This window comes from Protopterus annectens, chromosome 8.part0, assembly GCF_019279795.1.
Source record: "Protopterus annectens isolate FY-2018-M chromosome 8.part0, PAN1.0, whole genome shotgun sequence".
NCBI classification, from domain to species: domain Eukaryota; kingdom Metazoa; phylum Chordata; order Ceratodontiformes; family Protopteridae; genus Protopterus; species Protopterus annectens.
Window position 1 is genome coordinate 1,863,250,165 of NC_056741.1, and position 16,805 is coordinate 1,863,266,969.

The 16,805-nt window shown below is 36.6% G+C and overlaps 1 protein-coding gene across 1 annotated transcript in view; it reads left to right on the top strand.

The window, feature by feature from the left end:
• LOC122809685 (adhesion G-protein coupled receptor G2-like) overlaps positions 1–16,805 on the top strand; it is a 345,403-nt gene that overhangs the window by 84,149 nt on the left and 244,449 nt on the right. The window contains exons 2-4 of the mRNA XM_044081361.1: positions 8,662–8,707; positions 8,808–8,908; positions 12,078–12,199. Coding sequence (XP_043937296.1) covers positions 8,662–8,707; positions 8,808–8,908; positions 12,078–12,199 — 269 coding nt within the window. The remainder of the gene's footprint in view (positions 1–8,661; positions 8,708–8,807; positions 8,909–12,077; positions 12,200–16,805) is intronic.

Genomic DNA, 16,805 nt, shown 5'->3' on the forward strand with positions numbered 1-16,805 from the left:
TACACAAGTGTTTTATACAGTGCTGTGTTAGCTGATTCTTTTGTTTTACTTGCTGATTTTGAATTTGTTATTGAATCATCTTTTACCTTCTCAGTTTGATTCTGTTTCCAACTTTAGAAAGGTATTTTATTGGCACGCAAATAGTCCTTTCAGTGTCCTGTGTCTTTTTTTCTCTCTTTGTCACGCAGTCTTTCATGTAGTAATGTATAACATATTCAAGTATGGATTAAATAAACACAAACAGTACCAAAATGGATGCAGGAACCACATTTTATTAGTTTAGCACTTTCATCTATAATATCAACATCGACATCACAAAAAACAGCTAGCAATGTCAAACAGTCCGTAAAATTGATCAAACAACCATTTAATGAGCGCTTTCGAAGGAGTCAATGCCCCAACTTCTTTAGACAAAGCAAGGCTAAAAACCAACACCTTTATATACATATCAATCAACCAATACTATTAATAATTCAATTTGTACTTAATTGATACTTATTTACCATGACTCACTTAAATTTAAAATTTATACCATTTTTAAAGGAAGTACTTTAGTGTAAAATTAATTTTAAAATCCAATAATATTTTATATGAACAATTAGACTACATTGTGGATGTCAGAATACTCTTGACAGAACCTCACAGAAAGTGTCTAATATACAATATTAACTATCAAAACTAAAACGTTGTAAATTTTTAAAAACATGTATATTAACATTTATAAAATATGCCAGGAGCATATTTATATGTACAAAAACATTAATAATATATGTCATAATTAATGAGAATTATTCAATATATTCTTATATTTAGGACATAGATATAGATAAAAAATGTACTATACATAACAAATAGGCATTAATTCCTTAGCATCACTACCTAATAAGTTTGTTAGAAGGAAGGACAGGAATCTTAAAGGGTTATTTGAAGGAAGACCTAGAGTTGGTGGCAAGCGAACTTGCCCCAAACTTGGGACTTATAGTTGTGGAGCATGCAAGTAGTGTACCTATATGGTAAACGACAGTGTATTATTCATCCCATCAAGAAGGTTTAAATTTAGGGCTGAACATTACTACAACTGTGGAGTGAAGGGTGTTGTGTATTTGGGTTTTTGAACACAATGCTGTAGTTTTTATGTGGGTAAAACCGAGAGAACCCTTAGAAGAAGGATTTACGAGCATTTATATGAAATTTCTAAAAAGAAGGACACTAATGCTTTTTATAAACATCTTGGCACATGCCCTAACATGCAGTTGAGATTTATGGTTTTAGAACAAGTACTGCAGGATAGTAGAGGAAGGGACTGGGAGGCTCGGCTTGAGTATAAGGAGCTGTTGTGGCAACTCAAATTGAATGCCACTAAATCCCCAGGCCTGAATGATGATAGTGTCAGCATTACAAGTGTCCTAAAATTAAGAAGGGCCAAATTATAAATTATAAATTACAAAACTACAGTTTTTACGGCTGAGTCTATTTTACACAACAGATAGCTTTATTTATTTATTAATCAATAAATGTTACCACTCTTTGCAGGCATTTTTTGCGTAAAGTGTACTGAACACACACATTGTGGTTTTACAGGTTTTATTTATTCATTTTTTTCATTTTAACAAAAGTTTTTTTAGGATTGATTGATGATGTACTAATGTTTTTTAATATCTTTTAATGTTTTTTAACATATTGTTGCTTTATAGAAGTGTTTTTATTATGGCATTGCTTACAATTCACTTATAAGCATGGCTTAGTTGTTCTGCTTGCATTGGTTTAACAATTTATTTGCCTACCAATTAAGCTGTTAACACATTTGATCATGTGATTTCATTACTTGCAGTATATAAATTTGTGACTTTTTAAGTGCAAGTTCATCTTGAGAAAGCCTGGTATTTATCCAGGTGAAAGCGCTTGATTTTACATGTGTTTCGTCTTTTTATTTTGAATAAAACTGTCAGTGAGTTACTGTTGGACTGTTTGCTTTTCTCCTCTGCTTTGGGATTTTTGTATTTACTACCTAATAAGTGCTTTCAACTTTAAGATGCTTTTAAGGGAAGCAAATTCATTAAGGCCTGGTGAAATATGGGCTGCAGTACGTATTTGCCACATTAGCTTGCTTTCTTCGAGTTTAAGTTGCTAGCGGCCACCCCTTAATTCACTTTCAACTTGATGTATGACAGTGTATTTAAACTTATGGGTAGGATTGTCAACTATATGCTTAGCTAATGCGTTAGTGGTCTCCTTCCTATTAATACAATATTGATGTTCATAAATCCTTTGTTTTATTTTTTGTTTGGTCTTACCAATATAATACAATGGGCATGCTTCACAACATGCCACATATACAACACCTTTGGATTCACAGTTAAACTTACCCTTAATTGTATAGGTATTATCCCTTATAGTCACTTTGTTACCAATTTTGATAAACCTACATTGTTGGCAAGAGCCACATTTCCGCATTCCAATCTCAGTATTAATTTGCTTCTCTCTTTTTTTTACTTTCAAGTAAATATTTCAAATTGGGACCTCTTCTATATGTAAATCTGGGATTATTGCCTAAAATTTTTTTCAGGCTATTGTCCTCCAAAATAATTGCCCAATTTTTATTTAGAATATTTCTAATTATCTTGTAGTCTAGGGAGTAAGTAAACATAAAGCTCAAACCCAAATTATATATTGAGCCTTCTGTACTCCCCCTTAGGTGCTCAGGCATAACAGTTTCCTCCCTGCCATAACCTTTATGTAACAATGGTCTAAAATGATCTGAAGATCTTTTCACGTTAACTTCACATATAATAGTCTACAAATATGGCTGGGTAGCCCCTTCTCATAAACATGGCTTTCAATAATTCACATTCCCTGACATTATCCACTTCCTCTGAGACCATCCTAGCCGCCCCCACCTTTTGTCCCTTCACTACTGCTTTTTTCTGATGGTGAGGATGGCTGCTTGAAAAGTGTAGAAACGCATCAGAATGAGTAGGTTTCCTAAAAATTGTGGTTTTATACCTCTGATTAAAGCTATCTTTGGCCACTTTAATATCTAGGAAATTAATACTATCAAGGCCTACTGAATAAGTGAACTCCAGGAAATCAGTCATTTCAGTGATACTCCTAATGAAGGCTTCAATAACATCTACATCACCATGCCAAATAAGGCACATATCGTCCTGATACCTAGTGTACCATAGCACATTTTCTTGAAACAAAATATTGTTAAACAACAAACTTCTTTCCCAATGTGCCATGACACAATTTGCAAAACTTCCACCATAAGGTGAACCCATTGCAACTCCAGTGTTTTGCAAGTAAAATTGTCCGTTAAAGATCATATAATTATTTGATAACACAAACTCTAATAGCATTTCCACAATGTATATATCCTTGTCATCTACTTTTTTTAAAAACAAAAAACAGATACGGAAGCAACCAAACAGTCCGAGTAACATGTTTATTCCAAAATATTAAATGCTTTTCGTCAGCTTAATCAGCTGACTTCTTCAGAAACAGTTAAAACCAATGGAAAAGTTTCCTTATATATAAAACCTAGGCAATTAAGGATTTCATTACTATCTAAATGAATTAAACATACATTTCCTTCAATTTAAAATGACAGTAACCAGCTCTTCTTGAGATTTGAAAGTAAAAAGATCTAACAAAAAATAAGTCAATAAATGAAGTAACACACAGCTGCTCATGTTAACCAAGGGTTTTAGGCAAGCAATACTAGTCTAAATTATTGCCACTATAATACATTAAAAAGTTATTGGTGTGAACTCACTAACAAAGAATGGTTTAATAGAAGTGTGTTTAAACCAAGTCACCTCTTAAGACTGTTCAGTTTCAATACACTGCTGATAGAGCAAGAATCATTTAGTCCAGGGTGACTATAAGCGTTTAATCTCACTTGCCAGACTAGTTCTAATTCTTCGAGTTTGAGTGGTCTTCGACCACCCCTACAATCAATGTTGACTTGGTCAATAGCCACACATTTAAAAGTGTGATTGTTATAAACAGAAGTATGCTTTGCTAAGGCGTGTTCATGTTTACATTTCTTTATGGTGTATAGATGTTCTACATCTACATTTTTTGCTAACATAAATTCCCTGGTCCATTCTAACCCTAAAGTTTGCGGTATCACTGTATACAGATCTTTTACATCAATAGTGAGGAAAATATAGTTGTCATTATATTCTAATTTATTAATGTTGTCCAAAAAATTTCAAGAGTCATGACAAATTTGTGGTTCATCGTTAATAAGTGGTTTCAACTTGCTATCCACAAATTTAGCACAGGCATATGTTATGGTTCCTCTACCATCTACTATGGGTCTAAAAGGAGGATCCAGGCAACTCTTATGAAGTTTAGGAGAGCCAAATAAAGTGGGAATAATTGGTGCAGACTTAGTTAAGTATTGGTACATATCAATGTCAATTGTTCCTTCCAAAAATAGATCTTCCAATATGCCTCTAATCTTTCTGTATGCACCATTTACTTCATTATTACTAACCTGTTTATATACCTCAGAAGACAGATATACATCCATTCTTTTATTATAATCAGTTTGGTCCATTACCCTAACCTTGCATGTATTTAATAGATGTAAAAAATCAACTTTGTAAGCAGAAATGTTAACATTAGGCTTTTGTTTATGTACATTGCCTAATGCGGCCCTCAAATCTATTTCACATATTTTTTCGAACATAGATAATGTTACATGCAGAGGTGGGTTAAAAAGACTAGATACTCGCAAACTATTGGTAAGTGAGGACTTTGACCCCATTAAACAGGTAAGATTCAACTTGAGTGCAAAAAGTTTGAAGTCAACTATAGTCCTCACCAAGTCAACTCTCTTGTCTGGCAGGAATGACAAACCTTTAGCAAAAAATTAACCATATTTTGTTCAATAGTCAAAGCAATAATAATTAGTCTTAAAATATATCCAGCAGGTAGGCTATAGTATATCAAACTCACTTCAATCTCAGTTCTCAATTCCAAGTTCAAAAATACATCAGCAAAGGCAAGAACAACTCCACTTCAGTAAAACCAGCACTGCTTTATTCGGACAACACAAGCGCTTTCACTACTGCTTCTTCACCTGAAGCACTTGTGTTGTCCGAATAAAGCAGTGCTGGTTTTACTGAAGTGGAGTTGTTCTTGCCTTTGCCTTTGCTGATGTATTTTTGAACTTGGAATTGAGAACTGAGATTGAACTGAGTTTGATATACTATAGCCTACCTCCTGGATATATTTTAAGACTTTTTGCTTTGTAATTTGATCTGTGGAGGTAATTTGTGTTCTTGGGGAATTTCTTTATCCAAAGCAATAATAATGTTTACTTGAAAGTAAAAAAAAAAAAGAGAGAGAGAGAGAGAGAGAAACAAATTAATACTGGGATTGGAATGCGAACAACAACTCGAATGGCAACAGGAACCGCCAGAACCGGAGAAAGAGATGATCCAGGTCCCTCACGATGGACTGCAGATCCGTGTAAGTTCTGAAGGGGACTTCAAAATTTTCAATTATACTGCTTTGACTATTGAACAAAATATGGTTAATTTTTTTTGCTAAAGGTTTGCCATTTGTGCCTGTCAGGAGAGCTGACTTCGTGAGGACTATAGTCGACTTCAAACTTTTTGTACGCAAGTTGAATCTTACCTGTTTAATAGGGTCATATTCCTCACTTACCAATAGTTTGCGAGTATCTAGTCTTTTTAACCCACATCTGCATGAAACATTATCTATGTTCGAAAAAATATGTGAAATAGATTTGAGGGCCGCATTAGGCAATGTACATAACAAACAAAAGCCTAATGTTAACATTTCTTCTTATGAAGTTGATTGTTTTACATCTATTAAATGCATGCAAGGTTAGGGTAATGAAACCCAACAAAGGTTGGGGGTTGGTCTTTATGGACCAAACTGATTATAATAAAAGAATGGATGTATATCTGTCCTCTGAGGTATATAAACAGGTTAGTAATAATGAAGTAAATGGTGCATACAGAAAGATTAGAGGCATATTGGAAGATCTATTTTTGGAAGGAACAATTGACATTGATATGTACCAATGCTTAACTAAGTCTGCACCAATTATTCCCACTTTTTTGGCTCTCCTAAATTTCATAAGAGTTGCCTGGATCCTCCTTTTAGACCCATAGTAGATGGTAGAGGAACCATAACATATGCCTGTGCTAAATTTGTGGATAGCAAGTTGAAACCACTTATTAACGATGAGCCACAAATTTGTTGTGACTCTTGGAATTTTTTTGGACAACATTAATAAATTAGAATATAATGACAACTATATTTTCCTCACTATTGACATAAAAGATCTGTATACAGTGATACCGCAAACTTTAGGGTTAGAATGGACCAGGGAATTTATGTTAGCAAAAAAAGTAGATGACAAGGATATATACATTGTGGAAATGTTATTAGAGGTAGTGTTATTGAATAATTATATGATCTTTAATGGACAATTTTACATGCAAAACAGTGGAGTTGCAATGGGTTCACCTTGTGGTGGAAGTTTTGCAAATTGTGTCATGGCACATTGGGAAAGAAGTTCGTTGTTTAACAATATTTTGTTTCAAGAAAATGTGCTATGGTACACTAGGTATCAGGACGATGTGTGCCTTATTTGGCGTGGTGATGTTGATGTTATTGAAGCTTTCATTAGGAGTATCACTGAACTGACTGATTTCCTGGAGTTCACTTATTCAGTAGGCCTGGATAGTATTAATTTCCTAGATATTAAAGTGGCCAAAGATAGCTTTAATCAGAGGTATAAAACCACAATTTTTAGGAAACCTACTCATTCTAATGCATTTCTAAACTATTCAAGCAGCCATCCTCACCATCAGAAAAAAACAGTAGTGAAGGGACAAATGGTGGGGGCAGCTAGGATGGTCTCAGAGGATGTGGATTATGTCAGGGAATGTGAATTATTGAAAGCAATGTTCATGAGAAGGGGCTACCCAGAAACTTTTGTAGACAATATTATTTGTGAAGTTAACATGAAAAGATCTTCAGGTCATTTTAGACCATTGTTACATAAAGGTTATGGCAGGGAGGAAACTGTTATGCCTGAGCACCTAAGGGGGAGTACAGAAGGCTCAACCTATAATTTGGGTTTGAGCTTTATGTCTACTTACTCCCTAGACTACAAGATAATTAGAGAAATTCTAAATAAAAATTGGGCAATTATTTTGGAAGACAATAGCCTGAAAAAAAAGTTTAGGCAATAATCCCAGATTTACATATAGAAGAGATCCCAATTTGAAATGTTTACTTGAAAGTAATAAAATAGAGAAACAAATTAATACTGGGATTGGAATGCGAAAATGTGGCTCTTGCCAACAATGTAGGTTTATCAAAATTGGTAACAAAGTGACTATAAGGAATAATACCTATACAATTAAGGGTAAGTTTAATTGTGAATCCAAAGATGTTGTATATGTGGCATGTTGTGAAGCATGCCCATCGTATTATATTGGTAAGACCGAATGAAAAATAAAACAAAGGATTTAAGAACATCGATATTGTATTAATAGGAAGGAGACCACTAACGCATTAGCTAAGCATATGGTTGACAATCCTACCCATAATTTTCAATACACTGTTATACATCAAGTGGAAAGTGAATTAAGGGGTGGCCCCTGGCAACTTAAACTCGAAGAAAGTTAGCTAATGTGGCAAATACGTACTGCAGCCCATATTTCACCAGGCCTTAATGAATTTCCCTCCCTTAAAAGCATCTTAAAGTTGAAAGCACTTATTAGGTAGAGATGCTAAGGAATTAATGCCTATTTGTTATGTATAGTACATTTTTTATCTACATTTATGTCCTAAATATGAGAATATATTGAATAATTCTCATTAATTATGACATATATTATTAATTTTTTTGTACATATAAATATACTCCTGGCGTCTTTTATAAATGTTAATATACATGTTTCTAAAAATGTACGTTTTAGTTTTGATAGTCAATATTGTATATTGTACACTGTTTCTGTGAGGTTCTGTCAGGAGTATTCTGTCATCCACAATGCATTCTAATTGTTCATATAAAATATTATTGGATTTTAAAATTAATTTTACACTAAAGTACTTCCTTTAAAATGGTGTAAATTTTAAATTTAAGTGAGTCATTGTAAATAAGTATCAATTATGTACAAATTGAATGATTAATAGTATTGGTTGATTGATATGTATATAAAGGTGTTGATTTTTAGCCTTGCTTTGTCTGAAGAAGTTGGGGCATTGACTCCTTCGAAAGTGCTCATTAAATGGTTGTTTGATCAATTTTATGGACTGTTTGACATTGCTAGCTGTTTTTTTGATCAACATAGACATCATCAGAACAAATTATACACCAGTGTCAATACAATGACTAGATGCCAGTACAAGTCGACTTTATGACTATAAGGTGTCCAAATATTAATTATGAGGTAAGAGAAATAGGAGCAATGCCAGAACCTTTATTTGAATAGTTTTCTTTACTGCAGTGAAACACTGCAAAAAGAGTTTGCTATTTAAAGAAAAAAATATTAAACAAGTGAGCAGTCAGGATACAATTATCTTGATGTATGTGAAAAGTTGTCAAATTTTGATAATGGAAATGACAAAGTTTATTAATGGGTTTTACATTATTAATTTTAGAATGTTGCAAACAGAAGCTGTCGGTTCTGGAACAAAAGGGCATCTGGTAATCAACATAAATTGATGTTTTCACTTCATCATTAATACCATTACAGTCTCTAATGCAATCGTTAACATACTTTATAAAATCCAGTTTTCTCTTTTAGAAAAGGAAGAGGCTTGGAGCAAGGAGGGATGCAGTGGAAGTGTAAATGGCAGTCAAACTGTGTGCGAATGCAACCACCTCACGTTCTTTGCTGTGCTACTGGTAAGTGGTATGGAAATGCATTTTCAACCAATAAACTGAAAGTTCTACAACTTCAAGCAAGCTAGTGTTGTTCACCTTGCTAGTACATTTCAATCACAATCCTTCCCTAAACCACTTTTGCAGAAAATTAAGTAATAGCACTTCAAGCTATTTCAGAGTAAAAGTGTGCCGTTTTCTGAGGACATTTAAATTTATGAACTTATGCTGGGTTGAGTGACTGAAAGCAATAGGAGTTTTTATTTGTCTATGCCCAATAACTCTGCTGTTGTTGCTACAATAAATAGAGCCACATTTGGGTAATATGATGAAAACTGCAGTTTCACTACTCTGCAGTAGCAGTGTGCAATAAAAATGAGAAGTTATTGAAATCTAAAGCAGATAAAAATATTTCAGTAGTGACACCAGTCAACAGATATACCAGAAAGAAAAGGCCAAAACAGATACTGGCAGAAATGATGCAATCACACATGTGGACCAATAATGTATAGTGGAGGACATAATTTTGTGCTTCGAACACTGACTGGCACTATATTCATACTGTATTTGCAATGCAGACAACCTGTCTATAATACAGGTTAGGGTCATAAGGGGTCTGCAAACAGAAGTCATAATGCAGTTGAATGAATGTTTTCTCACCAAACTGCCAGTTTGAACATTTAACATGCAAGGTGCAGAGAACTAGAGAAATGGGGAGACTTGTTTTATTTGCTAAATTGTTATTCTTGCTTTCTTAAAGGCTTTGTTAGTATTTTTATGTTTTTTCCTTATTTTTTTGGTGGGGTAGACAACGTCCCCTTAAATGCCCATAGATTTCTTATACTGTTTGTTTATATGGAACTGAAATTCTTACAATATCACTAACACAAGAATGCAAAATGTAGATGGATTATACACAAATTATCAAGAAACCCAAAAGAAAGGGCAAACTTACTGGATGTTTTCTGGATCATAGTCTCACATAGCTGAATCTGAATAACTTGGGCTAACCATCTTTCCTTTTCCTGTGTGTGTGTATGTGTGTGTGTGTGTGTGTGTGTGTGTGTGTGTGTGTGTGTGTGTGTGTGTGTGTGCGTGTGTGCGTGTGTGCGTGTGTGTGTGCAGTGATAACTCAGAAATCAACTCACTCCCCACACATAGGAAAACGATTTCCCAAAACTTTTTATAGGGCTGATTATCTCAGTGTATGGAATTGGTGTGACTCCGTGGCTCAAAAAATCTTTTATAACTGTATTATGAAAGTAATTGCTATCTGCTATCCGACTTGTCAGCCACACAACTGGGGAAATTATAACTTACCTTTAAGAGAGTGCCAAGTTCAGCTATCAAAAGCAGATATCAAAAAGCTATGGCAAATTTGAGACATTTAATATAAAAAGCTACAATCTGTACACCTATTAACAACAAAGCTTTATTTAGGAATTTGATGGGTTACAGTGAGGATAATGAGTTAATGTCAGTATTGCTGTAGATAAGCTTGAGAAAACTGGTTCCTGTGTTATTTCTGATTTATTTGTGGATGAAGGTTCATAACAGTTCAACAAAACTAGATGTGTAAATCAAGGCTCAGTTACTGCTGACTCTGATAGTTGCCCAAATACATCTAGCAAAGCCTTGAGGGGAGCTCTTAAATCAATCACTTCTAACTCTACTTCTGGTCCAGATGACTTAGATGGTTTCATTCTGTCAAACCCTAATGATCACATCATGTCCATTTTATAACACCTGTTTCAAGTGTCTCTTAGTACTAGGTTTGTTCCTGAACTCTGAAAAGAACCTAATGTAATTTCCAGCTCAAAAGGATGGATCCCTAAATCTATGGTTAACTATAGACCTATCAGCCTAACTTGATTATGAGCAAGTGTTTTGAAAAAGACCTGTGTAACTTTTTGTCAAATGACTTGAAATCAGTTCCTGATATCTACCAACCTGACTGTACTAATGTCTAATCATGTTTAGCAAATCTGATAAATATTTATCAATATTCATGGGAAGCATTGGACTAGGGCTTATCAGTGGATGCTATCCAGCAAAGACCTTTGACTTGGTGCCACATGTTGAAATAGTCAAGGTACTGAAGTGACAGGGGGTAAACAGATATGTAACAAGGTGGATAATAAACTGGTTATAAGAAAGATCATTAATGGTTAAAAGAGCTGAATCTCATTCTAAGGTTAAACCAATATTATTGGAGTTGCCACAGGATTCAGTTCTGTGTTTTTTTATTTTGTCTTCATGACAGACTTTCCTGTTTTCACAGATATCTGGAACAAAAAGGTGGGGAAAATTAAAAATGTCTGACCATGTAGGAATGCAAAACACTTGGGCAACCTTCATCTACATGGCATTTAATGACCAGAAAAAAAAAGAACAAATAATCTCTGTTACCCCCATCCTCCAAACAGTGTCTTCCTGGCTGAGACTGACTGTTAGGGATCATTGAGTAGTTTTCGATAAATCTTTTAAGTTTGAAGCCAATATGTTATCAATTATTATAAGTTATTACACACTATTGAGTAGGGATGAAAGGGTACTTATACCCTAGTTTAAAGCTAACATCAGACATGCTCTAGAGTACTATGTTGCAGCTCAGATTAAGAGACTTGAAAGAGTTCAGAAATTCTTTACCAAAAGAGTTTTAATGTTAGATACTTGAATTATAAATCCAGGCTTGTGCAGTTATATCTTTTTTGATTTACCAGAAGTATAGCTAGGGTGGGTAAGAGAAGCAATTACCCTGAGTGTAAAGTGTTGGGGGGTGGGCATTATCAGCCATTCATAATGGAGGCTGTAATAAACAGATCGCTACTATGTAGAGATTGGCTTAATACGGTAAAGTAGGTTTTTTTTTGCCCTTCAATGGAAGAGCTAGAAGGTGATGCATATGGAGTGAGAGGCTTAATATAGTAAAGCATGTTTTTTTTTTGCTCTTCAATGGAAGACCTAGATGAGGATGAATCATGGATCTCACTGTTATAACCCAATGTAGTGATCACCTTAATAAGTGAGGAGAATTAAATGCTAGCTATGTATATAAACCCTAAGTTAGATTCAGTTGTATTCCATTTCCTAACTATCACGTTCTACAAAGGATGTCTGACTAGAGAAAAAAGCATATTTGTCAAATTATTTATTTTTTCTTCATTGTTAACATTATTTATCTTCTTTACAGACTTTACAGGAGAAGAAGCTTTCAGCAAATGTACTGACGTCTCTGACACTGATATCCTACATTGGCACTGGGATTTCTGCTATTTTTACAGCTATTACAGTCATTGTCTACTTTTCACAAAGGTAATATATTTTTTATAAAAAAATGCAGATAAATAAGCAGCTATTCATATAACAACATGATACTGAGTATCTACCACTGTCATCCATATTATAAGTATGGTGACTGATATAGATAGATGTAGCTATAGATATAGATATAGATATAAAACATTCATTCACTGAATGCACATATTTAAGTATGGAACGTGTGCTTAAATATTTAACTGGTATATGACATGTTTAAAAGCACATTTGGTTAAGTGGTGGAAGTGAGAAAACCAGGAAGATGGATTTGTAGAGCTGAGTGTGGGTTTTGGGTTGGGAGCATGTGTCTGAGAACTAGCAGGTTAGAGTTAGAGAAAAGGTTAAGTAAGGAGATAGAGGTAGTGGTGGGAGTGTGTATGAGTGTTTGTAGGCTAGGGTTAGAGTAAGGCTATATTAAGGAATGGAGGTAGTGGTGGGAGTGTGTGTACGAGTGTTTACAGGTTAGGGTTAGAGTAAGGCTATATTAAGGAATTGAAGTAGTGCTGGGAGTGTGTATGAGTATTCGCTGGTTAGGGTTAGAGTACGGACTCTGTTAGGGGACAGATGTGCTGTGAGTGTGTATGAGTGTTTACAGGTTAGGGTTAGAGTAAGGCTATATTAAGGAATGGAGGTAGTGGTGGGAGTGTGTATGAGTGTTTACAGGTTAGAGTTAGAGTAAGGCTATATTAAGGAATGGAGGTAGAGGTGGGAGTGTGTATGAGTGTTTGCAGGTTAGGGTTAGAGTAAGGCTATATTAAGGAATGGAGGTAGTGGTGGGAGTGTGTATGAGTGTTTGCAGGTTAGGGTTAGAGTAAGGGCTATGTTAAGAGACAGAGGTAGTATTGGGAGCGTGTATGAGTGTTTGTAGGTTAGGTTAGAGTACGGACTCTGTTAGGGGACAGATGTGCTGTGAGTGTGTACGAGTGTTTGCAGGTTAGAGTTAGAGTAAGGCTATATTAAGGAATGGAGGTAGTGCTGTGAGTGGGTCTGAGGTTTCCAGTTTAGGGTTAGAGTAAGGGCTATGTTAAGAGACAGAGGTAGTATTGGGAGTGTGTATGAGTGTTTGTAGGTTAGGTTAGAGTACGGACTCTGTTAGGGGACAGATGTGCTGTGAGTGTGTACGAGTGTTTACAGGTTAGGGTTAGAGTAAGGCTATATTAAGGAATGGAGGTAGTGGTGGGAGTGTGTACTAGTGTTTACAGGTTAGAGTTAGAGTAAGGCTATATTAAGGAATGGAGGTAGTGGTGGGAGTGTGCATGAGTGTTTACAGGTTAGGGTTAGAGTAAGGCTATATTAAGGAATGGAGGTAGTGGTGGGAGTGGGTATGAGTGTTTACAGGTTAGGGTTAGAGTAAGGCTATATTAAGGAATAGAGATAGTGGTGGGAGTGTGTACGAGTGTTTACAGGTTAGGGTTAGAGTAAGGCTATATTAAGGAATGGAGGTAGTGGTGGGAGTGTGTATGAGTGTTTGCAGGTTGGAGTTAGAGTACAGACTCTGTTAGGGGACAGATGTGCTGTGAGTGTGTACGAGTGTTTACAGGTTAGGGTTAGAGTAAGGCTATATTAAGGAATGGAGGTAGTGGTGGGAGTGTGTATGAGTGTTTGCAGGTTAGAGTTAGAGTGAGGCTATATTACAGAATGGAGGTAGTGCTTTGAGTGGGTCTGAGGTTTGCAGTTTAGGGTTAGAGTAAGGGCTATGTTAAGAGACAGAGGTAGTATTGGGAGCGTGTATGAGTGTTTATAGGTTAGGTTAGAGTACGGACTCTGTTAGGGGACAGATGTGCTGTGAGTGTGTACGAGTGTTTACAGGTTAGGGTTAGAGTAAGGCTATATTAAGGAACGGAGGTAGTGGTGGGAGTGTGTACGAGTGTTTACAGGTTAGGGTTAGAGTAAGGCTATATTAAGGAATGGAGGTAGTGCTGGGAGTATGTATGAATGTTTGCAGGTTAGGGTTAGAGTAAGGCTATATTAAGGAATGGAGGTAGAGGTGGGAGTGTGTATGAGTGTTTGCAGGTTAGGTTAGAGTAAGGCTATATTAAGGAATGGAGGTAGTGGTGGGAGTGTGTATGAGTGTTTGCAGGTTAGGGTTAGAGTAAGGCTATATTAAGGAATGGAGGTAGAGGTGGGAGTGTGTATGAGTGTTTGCAGGTTAGGTTAGAGTAAGGCTATATTAAGGAACGGAGGTAGTGGTGGGAGTGTGTATGAGTGTTTGCAGGTTAGGGTTAGAGTAAGGCTATATTAAGGAATGGAGGTAGAGGTGGGAGTGTGTATGAGTGTTTGCAGGTTAGGGTTAGAGTAAGGCTATATTAAGGAATGGAGGTAGTGGTGGGAGTGTGTACGAGTGTTTGCAGGTTAGAGTTAGAGTAAGGCTATATTAAGGAATGGAGGTAGTGCTGTGAGTGGGTCTGAGGTTTCCAGGTTAGGGTTAGAGTAAGGGCTATGTTAAGAGACAGAGGTAGTATTGGGAGCGTGTATGAGTGTTTGTAGGTTCGGTTAGAGTACGGACTCTGTTAGGGGACAGATGTGCTGTGAGTGTGTATGAGTGTTTACAGGTTAGGGTTAGAGTAAGGTTATATTAAGGAATGGAGGTAGTACTGGGAGTGTGTATGAGTGTTTGTAGGTTAGGGTTAGAGTAAGGCTATATTAAGGAATGGAGGTAGCGGTGGGAGTGTAAACGAGTGTTTACAGGTTAGGGTTAGAGTAAGGCTATATTAAGGAACGGAGGTAGTGGTGGGAGTGTGTACGAGTGTTTACAGGTTAGGGTTAGATTAAGGCTATATTAAGGAATGGAGGTAGTGCTGGGAGTATGTATGAATGTTTGCAGGTTAGGGTTAGAGTAAGGCTATATTAAGGAACGGAGGTAGTGGTGGGAGTGTGTATGAGTGTTTGCAGGTTAGGGTTAGAGTAAGGGCTATGTTAAGAGACAGAGGTAGTATTGGGAGCGTGTATGAGTGTTTGTAGGTTAGGTTAGAGTACGGACTCTGTTAGGGGACAGATGTGCTGTGACTGTGTATGAGCGTTTACAGGTTAGGGTTAGAGTAAGGCTATATTAAGGAACGGAGGTAGTGGTGGGAGTGTGTATGAGTGTTTGCAGGTTAGGGTTAGAGTAAGGCTATATTAAGGAATGGAGGTAGTGGTGGGAGTGTGTGTGAGTGTTTACAGGTTAGAGTTAGAGTAAGGCTATATTAAGGAATGGAGGTAGTGGTGGGAGTGTGTATGAGTGTTTGCAGGTTAGGGTTAGAGTAAGGCTATATTAAGGAATGGAGGTAGTGGTGGGAGTGTGTATGAGTGTTTGCAGGTTAGGGTTAGAGTAAGGGCTATGTTAAGAGACAGAGGTAGTATTGGGAGCGTGTATGAGTGTTTGTAGGTTAGGTTAGAGTACGGACTCTGTTAGGGGACAGATGTGCTGTGAGTGTGTATGAGTGTTTACAGGTTAGGGTTAGAGTAAGGCTATATTAAGGAACGGAGGTAGTGGTGGGAGTGTGTATGAGTGTTTACAGGTTAGGGTTAGAGTAAGGGCTATATTAAGGAATGGAGGTAGTGGTGGGAGTGTATATGAGTGTTTGTAGGTTAGGTTAGAGTACAGACTCTGTTAGGGGACAGATGTACTGTTGTGAGTGTATATGAGGTTTGAAGGTTAGGCTTAGAGTAAGGAGTATGTTAACAGACAGAGGTAGTGTTGAGAGCATGTATGAGTGTTTGCATGTTAGGGTTAGAGTAAGAGCTATATTAGGGAATAGAGGTAGTGGTGGGAGTCTGTATGAGTGCTTGCAGGTTAGGGTTAGATTAAGGACTATGTTAGGGGATAGAGGTAGTGTTGGTGGGTCTATATTGAATCAGTGAACACTTAAAAAAGTGAACGCTGATTTATCGACCCTATGTAAGTGAAAGGTTACAATCCTGAACACTCGGAACAGCAATTTTTGTTTCCCAGGGAAAAAAAAATCGCTCTTCCAAAAAAAAAAAAAAAACTTTAAAACAATACATAAAGTGTGTGTGGGGGGGGCTTTGACCCCTACCCCCCACCCACGATGTGGGGGGCTGTGCCCACCACACCCCCTACTTAAATATACCAACTCCAAGATCGCACTACAGTAGAGAAAGGGGCTAACACATGGGAAAGGCCAAGAAATTTCTTTCCCAGGGAAAGAAATCACTGTTTTGAGCATTCATGCTTTAGTGCATTCGCTCTTTATGTGTCGATGAAGAGGCATTCGATTAAACGCCTCTTTGCTGTTTTAATATATACCCAGTGTTGGCAGTGTGTATGAGTGTTTGCAGGTTAGGGTTAGAGTAAGAGTTAAGTAAGGAGATAGAGACAGAGATAATGCTGGGAGTGTGTATGAGTGTTTGCAGGTTAGGGTTAGAGTAAGGGCTATGTTAAGGAATGGAGGTAGTGCTGGGAGTGTGTATGAGTATTTGTAGGTTAGGGTTAGAGTAAGAGTTAAGTAAGGAGATAGAGACAGAGATAATGCTGGGAGTGTGTATGAGTGTTTACAGGTTAAGGTTAGAGTAAGGGCTATGTTAAGGAATGGAGGTAGTGGTGGGAGTGTGTATGAGTATTTGTAGGTTAGGGTTAGAGTAAGAGTTAAGTAAGGAGATA